General features: G+C 33.8%; 1 protein-coding gene across 2 annotated transcripts in view; it reads left to right on the top strand.

The window, feature by feature from the left end:
• The first annotated feature begins 3175 nt into the window (after positions 1-3175).
• Positions 3176-11287, top strand: part of LOC149538013 (chromatin remodeling protein EBS-like) — a 110741-nt gene continuing 102629 nt past the window's right edge. Inside the window, exons 1-3 of one of the 2 annotated variants that reach the window (XM_089799404.1) lie at positions 3176-3823; positions 3908-4250; positions 4386-4454. In XM_089799404.1, the coding sequence (XP_089655530.1) occupies positions 3724-3823; positions 3908-4250; positions 4386-4454 (512 nt within the window). In that variant the 5' untranslated portion in view covers positions 3176-3723. Of the gene's footprint in view, positions 3824-3907; positions 4255-4385; positions 4455-11287 lie in introns of those variants that run through there. The other variant, XM_089799405.1, reaches the window with a different exon arrangement.

The raw sequence follows: 11287 nt of genomic DNA, 5'->3' as shown, positions 1-11287 counted from the left end.
GGGCTTAAACAAGGGATAAATAGGTCCATATTCTAAAATGAAATATAGAAAATTGTTGTACTCTGAATAAGCTTTCCAATGACTATATTTTTAGTATATATTGTGTTTATCATGATGTTTAATTTTAGTTTTATTAAATATAGGTTGTTTGGCCATTTTACAAATCTGGGTTTCAAGCTTTAGGAAAAATAGATAATGAGAAAATAAAAATTTCAAAAAATATGTTCATCAAAGATATATGTGTTACTTTTCTAGAAAATCAAGAAAAAATTCATTTTGATAAATACACTTCAAATTATATTGATAAAAAAAAGTTATGTCTAAGTTATTGTTAGCGTCACTTTGCCACTAAATAAAATCTATATATTTTTAATGAAATTGAATGAAACCAACTAAACTTGGTAGATATAGATGCTACGATTGTATCTTTGAAATAATTTTGTCATTATCATTTAAAAAAAAAGTTATCTTGATCAAATGACTTGTCAAACTATGAAAATATCGATTTTCATATAAACCACTTCCCAAACGAGACGGAAAAATGGACTTCAACTGGATTTTTTGAAAAATTAAATAATACTCTTAGAAAACTAGATAGAAAATGCTAAAAATCACTAGTTTACATCATCATCAAATCCTTTGCAGTTTTCTAGCAATATGCATTTGAAAATCAAGTTTTTGTTAAAATATCTACTTTAGTGTCAAACTTGGCCAAAAAGTGGGAACCATTACCATGGCCTTACCCTTCTATTGAGTTCTCTCTAAAAAAATAGGCACTTTCTTGATCGAATTGTGCGTGCATCAGAATGAATTTTTATATAATTTAAGAGAGGGGATAGTAATCTAGCTAAGTAAATTGTTCCAATTTTTAGTATAAGGTAAAGTTTAGGAATTTAAGAAGGTAGTCAGATTGAAGAGTCTCCTAGGTGATGAGTTTTGAATATGGTTTCACATTTTTGATATTATAGATTACAACATCATTCATTTAATTTGATTGAGGCCCTACAATTTTTGCTTTGTTAGGGCTAGGTGGACTGTGAGTTTAGATATATGAGTTGTGAATAGATTTAGGTTTAATCTTAAAGGGTATGTTTAACTTTTACTATTATTTTATACTTTCATATTTTCCCTTTCTTGTCTTTTTGAAAGAACATTTTTATTTTTAGTTATTACATACTAATAGTCGGTGATTGTTATTAGTCTTCAACAAATTTTTATTTATTACATAGTAATAGTTGGTGACCATTATTAGTCCTCAACAATTGAAAGTAAGAACTATTTTGCTCTCGCTTTGCAGTAGTAATAACTACTTTGCTTATATTTAATGTTGCTTTTCAGAAGAAAGCATATCAAGTCAGACTTTCTCAAAAAAGAAGATGCATTCAACTTATACTAGAAAAGAAAATCAAGTGAAGATGCATTCAACTTATACTGTGAATTGATAATTGATAAGGGATGCAAAGAAAATAAGAAGAGGCATTCAACTTATACTGGAAAAGAAAATCAAGTGAAGATGCATTCAACTTATACTATGAATTGATAATTGATAAGTGGTGCAAAGAAAATAAGAAGATGCATTCAAATTATAGTGGAAAAGAAAATCAAAAGATGCATTCAACTTATACTATGAATTGTAAGTGGTGTAAAGAAAATATGCGTTTATATTGTGAATTGATAAGTGGTGCAAAGAATATATGCATATATACGTTACTTTAGTTGACAAGAGGCTCACCCTTTTACAATAGGAAAACGAGGTGTATAAGAGAACTACTTGACAAAGCTTATTCATCATTGGCTCACCCTTTTACAATAGGCAAACAAGGTATATAAGAGAACAACTTGACAGAGCTTATTAATCACTGGATGAAAAGTGCTTTCTTTTAAGAATGATCAATCACTAGATGAAAAGTGATTTCTTTTAAGAATGATCAATATAATGAAAGCATTATAAAATTAGGAAATATTTGTAAACTTAAAAGTTTGAAAAAAAAAGCCTTATTAAATTAGGAAATATTCGTACATTTGAAAGTTTGGAAAAAAAAGTGATATAAAACTAAGAAATATTTGTACATTTGAAAGTTTGAATTTTTTAATATATAATTTTAGGAAATATTTGAAAGTTTGAAAACAGATGTAAAAAAAAAATGCATTATAAAATTAAGAAATATTTGTACATTTGAAAGTTCGAAAAAAATATGTAAAAAGACGTAATATGAAAGATGTGCTAAAAATTATAAATTAGAACATAAAGAAAGAAAAAATCATAAATTAGAACATAAAGAAAGAAAAAATCATAAACTAGAACATAAAGAAAGAAAAATATCATAAATTAGAACATAAAGAAAGAAAACTATTATAAATTAGAATAGAGAGATGGCAACGACATTTACAACTATTTGAAGAGTAAAAATTCTAACTAATCTTTGTATTCAGAGTGCTTTTATCTTTGAGAGGTATGCTAAAATGCAAAATCACTCATACACAATTAAACAAAAGAAAGAGGAATCTTGCATTGATCAACTAGTAATAGAAACAAAATGAACTTATTTTGTACCCACTTATTTTGTACCCATGAAGTAAAACTAAATAAGTGTTTCGCTCTCCACATAACCCTTAAAGATTGAGGAAAAAATTATCTTACAAAGAATACTATAACATTGTCTTATATACCAAACGATCAGCATATTCTTTGCACCCCTCAAAGGTGCAAATGCTAGTTTATTTAAAAAATATGAAATGATTTTTCAATTATATCCACAAAATCAAACAAGTGACATAAAGTGTTTTGGAGTTTCAAAATTCATTAGAGGTCATTCGATGAATATTGTCAACCCTACACTCATGAAAAATCAATAGTGATGGCTACTTGATTTGCCAAGGAGAGCGCTTTATTTTCTCTTGCGTTGCATGACAAAGTTTTTCACTTTTGATCAAGGTGGAAAACTCACAGGAGTGTTTTTCACCGTTGCTACGCTGCACCCCATATGTTAAACTTCATTAAATGTAGTCAAAGATAGTCGAGAGCAAAGGAGGTTGCCACGTGTCCATCAAAGGCCTGGTAGATCGGAATATGCTATTGCATACCGCAGAATCAGGTTATGAATTTAAACACAAAAAGACAGTTAAACATAAAAGATAATTTAATTTAAAAATGAAGGGGATGGTGATTGAAATCATTAAAAGGAAGATTTTGGCAACTCCCGCCTTTTCTAACATTATTAGTTTTCACCTTAAAATTTATCGTCCTCCCTCCTTATTTGCCTTTTTTTTCCTTCCTTTGTGGCCAGCTGCACCGTTCACTACTCTGTCAATTGTCGTACTTTTGAAGATAGTTTTGTTTTTCTCCGTCTTCTGCCGCTGAAAGGGATCATATCGGCCAGGGATCGAATCCCGTCGGGGTCGATTTGGAGAGTGGCCACGGATTTGGTGAGAGAAAGCAAGCTGAAGAGAAAACAGGTTTTTTTTTTTTCCGCTGCAAGTCTCGAACTCGTGATCGCTAGTTGTTGAGAAAGTCTGCCTTTTTCGGAGCCCGTACAAAATAAAGCCAGAATCCTCGTAGACAGATATCCTTCGATTTCTTTATATAGATATTTATTGCTTTCCTAGGGTTTCGATGGCTCAGCGGCTTGCGGAAGAAAGCGAATACATATGTGAGTGTTTTTACGCGTACCGGTGAATATCTACCACTTCGAAGCATAGAAGCTTTAGTCTATAGATTCCTGAATGTTTCGTCTGCGATCTGCTACGGGAATGAAGAAATCTAAACCGACGAGGAAAATTTTGGATTCGTACACGATTCAGGGAACAGACAAAATCGTCAAGGGTAAGGAATATAGCATTTCGTCTCCGTTTTTCGATCTTTGCATCTGGATGTATTGATTTCTCTATTTTTGCCTTTGCTTTGTAGCCGGAGACTGCGTGGTGATGCGAGCACAAGAGGCCGGGAAGCCACCGTATATAGCAAAGGTTGAAAAGATCGAGTCAGACAACCGCAACCATGCTAGGGTACGGGTGCGGTGGTATTACCGGCCGGAGGAATCGATAGGAGGGCGAAGACAGTTTCACGGCTCAAAAGAGGTTTTTCTGTCCGATCATTTTGATGAACAGAGCGCCGATACAATTGAGGGAAAATGCACTGTGCATACCTTCAAAACCTACACAAAGCTCGAAAGCGTAGGATCCGAAGACTATTTCTGTCGTTTTGAATATAAAGCCGCGACTGGTGGTTTCACGCCTGATAGGGTGGCTGTGTAAGTTGTTCAGATCTGCTTCCATTTCTTCGTTTATTGTATGAATTATTTTAGTTTCTACTTCCGGCGGTTCGATCCCGAGACCTCCGTTGTGGTTACGTTTATTTTAAACGGAACTTTTTCCGTTTGCTGCAGATACTGCAAATGCGAAATGCCGTACAATCCGGATGTTTTGATGGCGCAGTGCGAGTCCTGCAAAGATTGGTTGGTATTTTTACCTCACAAAAGCTTAATTTTACCAGTATTGTAATTTTAAACAGTTCATACTTTGACGGAATCATATTTCACGATAAATACGAAATAGTAATGGAAGCGACGGAACAGGCCGTTCGTGTTTCTTTATATATTAGGAATATGACAATACGCTTTCGGCGTATTCGCCTTTATTTAATTTGCCTCAATTAAGAAAACTCACGACCATTATCTCGATCCTCATCCGCAACGTGCGTAGCACGTTTAATTTTTAACCAAAATGCATTCAGCATGCCCGATATTGAAAACTTTCGGCAGGTAAACACATCTTTAGTGATGTGAAAAGCTAACCAACTCGATCAAAAGCTTTATCCAAGCCAAGCTAAAAGTCTTTACCAGGAGTAGACTGTTTCACCGGATGAAAATTATCGCCTGGTGTGAGTGAGCCTTCTTGGTTTTAGGAAAATAAATAACCAACCCTACGACCATAGGAATGCATCTATTCGTATTGTTGGGTTGTAAGTAGTTAAAAGTACTTTCATCCACCATTTTCACGTCAACTTCTTTCCTGTTTGCCCATGATTTCTACCAAGCCGCCCTGATTGTTTCTCTGTTTTGATAGAAATTTTGACTAGAGAATTTTACTTCTCTCGGAATTTTTATTTACGCTTGCACTTTGTTATGATTTCCCGCGCTTATAACTGGTACTTAATTTGCACAGAAGTGGTACCAGTTAGTGGGCTGCATTTATCACGTACCACGTAGATTTTGCCATAATGATACCTGTAGAAAAACAATTCTATACAATACAGTTTACACAATTTTGAAATATAATATACAGTAAATATTATCAGATTTTTAGAATTCATTTGTGAGACAAGTTTTTTTTGGGATTCCATCGTATTTATTTGTTAGCATCAGTTTTTAGAATCAATTCTATCTATCTCATCTAATGTGATCCGAAACATAAATGTAAAAATTACACACAATCAATTCCTAAAACAAACTTGCTTAGCGATATACTGTCTAGACCTATTTAAGCTACATTGCGTAACTATTATAATAACCGGTTGAAAAGCTAGCCATTATTGTTTACACTTAGTCAATTTAAAATATTTTTCTTATTCTCTTTCGTCAAAGTTATTTTATCTACGTTTTTACTGCTGCTACAGTATTTGCCGAGTTAGGCATCTATCAAAATTGAAGTGCGCTGTTAGATATTTTGCTGTGTTGTTGAGTTGGCCAATTACATAATCGAGTGAATTGATGTTTTCAACTGAGAGAAGTTTATATCTTGTGTACAGTTCTTTTAAAGTTATTTGCTTGTTGACTATATCTGACTTGATAGGCTAGATGCCATTCTGCCTGTAGTAAGATGGGTTTTTATCAAATTTTTATGATTACGTTCTTCAATCCAAACTACATAAAATACAAAAGAAGTCCAAACACGTTCTCCTTGAGACCTTGTATATGACTTTCTGAGCTGTTCGATGAAGACATAATACCTGTGTCTAGGGTTAATTGGCTTAGACAGTTTATACTTTCTTGCATTGTTACAGTCGATAAATTTTTTGGGCTACTAATCTGGCAAATTGTCAGCAATTTGTCTTGGGCTATATGTTAATTTCAACTGCAATAATCTAATCAACTCTATCCCGTATGTAATCAACTTTAAATTAGTTTTATTATTATCATCTAAACTCTTCTGAATTTATTAATTATATGATAGAAATTTAAATGAATCTGACTGAATTAATTAAAAAAATTCAATTATAAAATAGTAATAAATATCTAATACTAATATTTAAACAAAATATATATTTATTGTTCATAATATTAATTATTAAATATTTCAACATTTAATTATAAAAGTCTTAGTTAAATATTAGAATTAGAATAAAAAATATCACACAAATCTTTTATCTTAGTCGTTCGGTTTTTCTCTGCAATGCAATTCTTCTTGTGCGAGGAAAAAAATGGACGGTGGGGCACAGGCACTCATGCACCGTTGATCCTATCATTGTCTAGTCCAACGATCATATGCAAATGTTGGATTAATTTATCTGTCCTATTGTGGTTTCTATATGTTTCATGGTTAAAGCTACCGTAGCTCTTGATTAAATTAACTTTGATTGGCATTGAAATAATATTTTAATTGGTCAATGCAACTCTGCCATGGGTGCGCAATCAAGTTTTTTCAGTGGCACCAGTATATCTTGCCAGCCACGTGTCAGACCATTAAACAGGATGGGACGATGGCGACATCTAGTCACATTGTATTTTAAAACAATCCTTCCTGGTTATTGAAATTCTCAAAAGGAAAAATTGGCGATCTCGTACTTCCACTCTGAAAAATTGTCATTATTCTGGGAGCGCTCCATATCGGTACATCCTCTTTTACTGCAGCATTCTCCTTTCTCCTATTCCGTCAATACCGGTACTTTAAAAATACTTTTCCTTGCCGTTCCAAGCTGCCTGCCTGATTGGCTGCTTTATGCCATTCTGTCCTCGACGAGACATCTGTCTTTTATCCTATAGCGGTCAGTGATGAATACGCCGTCAGTCTCTGCTCGCATCGATCCGGTCCTGGCTCGTAGAAAAAGCTCATTTAAGTTTGTCTTTTCACTCTTCTGGGATTGTCCATTCTTTCTTGCAAACAGACATTCAACTGTGGTTCCTAATTGTATACATAAATGACATACCTAAATATTTTGATATGAGCAGCTGAATATCCAGCAGCTAAAACCCTCGTACCTTTACTTTCCATGTTGCCGGATGTCTCGAGTTCGAAACCTCGCGGGGATGATATTGATTAAACCGATTAGAGGTCGGCGAACCTAATCCTCCAGACAGAATTTATGAAAAGTCAAATATTTTTTTTTCGGTTTTCGAAAATATAGTAATTTTTTTTTCAATTTATTTGTTTTCCACAATAAAACATGCAAATCATAAATCATAAAGAACAAAGGCTGAATATTTTAAAGATTGTAAAATTAATATTTTTATTGTTATAAAAAGTACATTTTGTCTGAAGGATAGCGCTACCTTAGAGGTCTTGGAGTTTTTGCTCAACGTGATTCTGCGATCGTATTAAAGAAAACGGGATTTTACTTGACCAAAAGGTTGGGGGGACCGTGATCTAGGTAGCCAAAGTAAAAGAAATAGTATTTTCTTCTTGTGCAATTCGACGGCAGTTCAGCACGCGCGGGCGTATATTTTATTTTTATGTTTGTCTCGTAGCTGGAGTGGAGACTGAAGACCATAAGGCGATGCGTTTGACGGTGCCGTATATACTGTGTGGATGTATGACTAGAAAATATCGTGACAGATTTGGAAGCACAATATGCCGGACTACGCGTGCGGGAGTATTAGCAATCCGAACGTAAAGAGAAAGGAATCCAAACTCGATATCAAAAGCTCAACATCGTGAAATAAACGCAGGTTTTATCCTTGATAGGGTAGTCATATTGATCTACTGTAATTTTTCGCCCCAGATCTATTGGTCACGGAATGACAGATGAACAATAATGTTATTGTGCCTAAGAAATGGTGGAAACGAATGGCATTATATCATAAAATGCCCAGCTCACATAGATATTAAGAAGAATTGCATTGATATTCTAAAAATGAACATTTTGAAAAAGAAAAAATCACAAGAACAATAGATTTCTAACAGATTTTCTTTTTCTATCATAAGAATAACAGATTTTGTAATCAAGATGCATAGCAGAAATTTTAAGCTGCAGAAAGATAAAGAGATCTAATTTTAGGGCCTGCTGCATTTTTAATTTTTGCTTCTTCATTTTGTTTGCTACCTATCCGGAAGTCCCGTGTTATTAATTCATTTCATTCAACCATCTTATTTTTACCAGATTGACTGTGCCAATCTTACAAGAATTGGTTTGTAATTTTTCATTCTTACCGGACTTAATTTGACCGTCCTACTTTTGGACGACAATACCGCGACAAACACGCAAACAGAAATAAGAGCAGCCAAAGCGTAAAATGACTTTTGCGGGTTCGGTTCTGTTACGTTGGGAACATGACAGTAATTTCCGGTATATTCCACCCCCTCGCTTACATAATTTATTGAACTTTGGTTTGTGTCACACAACTCTTGTTTTAGTCAGCCCAGTGCGTTCAAATTAGCGGGCTTACCAACGATTCACGATATTATCGACAATCTTCGGCAGCCGATAATAGCCGAGCACTATTTTGAAACAATTTGCTTGACATTTATGTTTGGGGTTTCATGGGCAGATTTTATAGAGATATTTAAAAAGGAAGCGGTCTTATGAAAAAAAAACATGGCTGCTAAATTTAAGGAAGCTTTTGTCTTATAAATTTTTAAAAAATTAAATTAAATTTATTCATAAATCTGTTTGGTGGGAATTCATTTTGGTGAGAAAATGAAGTGTAGATTTTTGACAAATGCCATAATCCTTCCGAAAGCTGGTGGGCTCCACCTCTTTTTCACCCACTTAAATTGAGAAGGCTAAAAATTTGGGGCTTCTATTTTATAGGAAAAGATTCCAGTTAACTCTTTAGCCCCCCCTAAAAAAGTATCATAGAGCCCCCTGGTCCACAAAAATAGAGCCCAAGCCCCACCGCTGGGACCCCTGCCTTACTCTTGTGAAAATGGGGCATTTTCAGGACAACTAGTTGCCTCCCATGTGTTTAAGAGGAAATAAACTGAGCTATATATAATGGAATTTTTAAAGTAAAAGATAAGATGAATTAAATGTTAGATTTCTTGAGCATGATTGAAACTTTAGAATTTAATGTGTACTATTTATTTGAGTTTAATAAATATTTAATATGTTGGATAGATAATATAAGAACGGTGAAGATGATCACTTAAATTAAAGATTTGAATATGGCGAGTTAAAAATAATTGGAAGGTTGAGATAAAAATAGAATTCATTTGATTTATGAAAAATTGTTGATTTGATTTTTTTTACTTAGTTATAATGTTGCTTTAGAGATGTGAGAATTGGAAGCTAGTTTTAGATTTGTCATTAGGAGTTTGACATAAAGATGATTGTTGTTTTTAGTGTTTAGGGTTAGAATGTGTTCACTATCTCATTGACAAATACTTTTTTTTTTCCTAGTGTGTAATTTTATTCATTATTGAATTTTATCTTTGTGACTTATGCTATGTATTTTCTCGTGTTTTTATTTGCATTTAAGAATTGGTAGTGGTGAAAAGTACCTTTAGGAGTTCTTTATAGACATAGGAAAATCATATTGGATTTTTTGATAGCAATAACATGATTAGGCTGTTTTGATAATATTGAAATAAACATTATAACAAAGAATGCAATAGTTGATGCCATTAAGTATAATGAGATTGAGATGAGAGTAATACTGTTACAAGTAACTATGAATGCAAGATCCTAGTACTTGATGATTTTTGATGGTTTAAATGACCTAGTATTATGTCTAATGCTATTTTTAGGGAGAGTGGAAGATTCCACTAGTTTTTTTGTTGTTGTTGTTGTGTTATGGCTATCTTCACAACCCAATCCAACACCAACCCACCTTATCGGTTGGAATTAAGGTGTCTCAACCTTGGAGTCCACACATGTTAAATTTATTATTTATTTGCCCCCTTTGTTATATTAAGAAGTTAGTGTCATAAGCTACTATATTGGAGCTATAACAAATTTCTATAATGATTATGGTAGTTATTCACTTGACTGAAGACTCATTGAGAGTTTATGTTTCATAAATTGATATTTATAGTGTTCACTATTAACAAGGGGTGTGAGGTAGGTGTTGCATATGGAATGGTGATCGGTATGGTTATGCTATGCGTTATTGCATTGGAAGTTGCTATGTGCAACATGTCATTGGTTTTGCAATGTTGACACCACATACCCCTTTCAGATAAGAGATGATTTTGGACATCATGAGCTCTTTCCACATTTGTTGAGCTCTAGAAATATGTAGCTACTTAGTGCATTTGATGAAATTGGGTTGGATATCTTCTAAGGATCATTTATGTGTGGGGTATTCTCTAGAATTCTCTACTGCTATATTTACCCTTGATGTAATGACCCTCTCTATAAAGGCCACATAAACCCTCAAACTGAACTTAGGAATTTTGTCAAACACTTGGCGTGTAACAGTAACAATATTCAGAATATGGTAATTTCAGATTTGATACTTTCAGAATATAATCAAAGAATTACAATATATATAAAGCCATTGAACTATATTTCAATTACAATGCAATAAATTCTGAAATTATTTTATTACCAATTCTGGACTGATTATTTCAATGACTGTATGACAGTAAATTTACCCAAAAATTGACATATATTTCAGAATGCAAGAACCTGGTTTGAAGAACTATGGAAGAACACCACGTTTTGCTGCAGATCGTTGATGAAGACCTCCAACCGCACCCCCAAACTATCCTTAATTTGCTGCTGCTGCCCAAACTAGCAGGGCCGTACCAGGCCGTACCTGTACGGCTGCTGAAATAAAATAATATTAGGGTTTTGGGACCCCCAAATGCAAGGAAAATGGGCGCCTAGGGTTAGGTAGTAACCCTGTAAAACCATAAAAAATAACTCCAAGGGGTTGAGGAGATATGAGCAATTATGTGGTTCCGAACCCTGCTTTGCCAATTCTGAAAATGCACTTATTCTGTCTTCAAACTCTTGTCAAATGCTTCTCCAATGATAGGGCAAATCTGAAATCCTTATTCCAACCAAAAACAAACCCTAACAACGAATTCTCAATAAGCTCCAATGAGATGGCTGAATACCAACTCCAATTATGCAACAATTCAGGTGATATTTCACACCCTCAAAGTCGCCAATCCAAGGGAGTGATTC

The sequence above is a fragment of the Cupressus sempervirens genome, chromosome 9 (assembly GCF_028749045.1).
Source record: "Cupressus sempervirens isolate cs-2001-9-10 chromosome 9, ASM2874904v1, whole genome shotgun sequence".
Taxonomy (NCBI): domain Eukaryota; kingdom Viridiplantae; phylum Streptophyta; class Pinopsida; order Cupressales; family Cupressaceae; genus Cupressus; species Cupressus sempervirens.
Note: the sequence above shows the minus strand (reverse complement) of the source record. Positions and strands in the feature narration are given on the sequence as shown.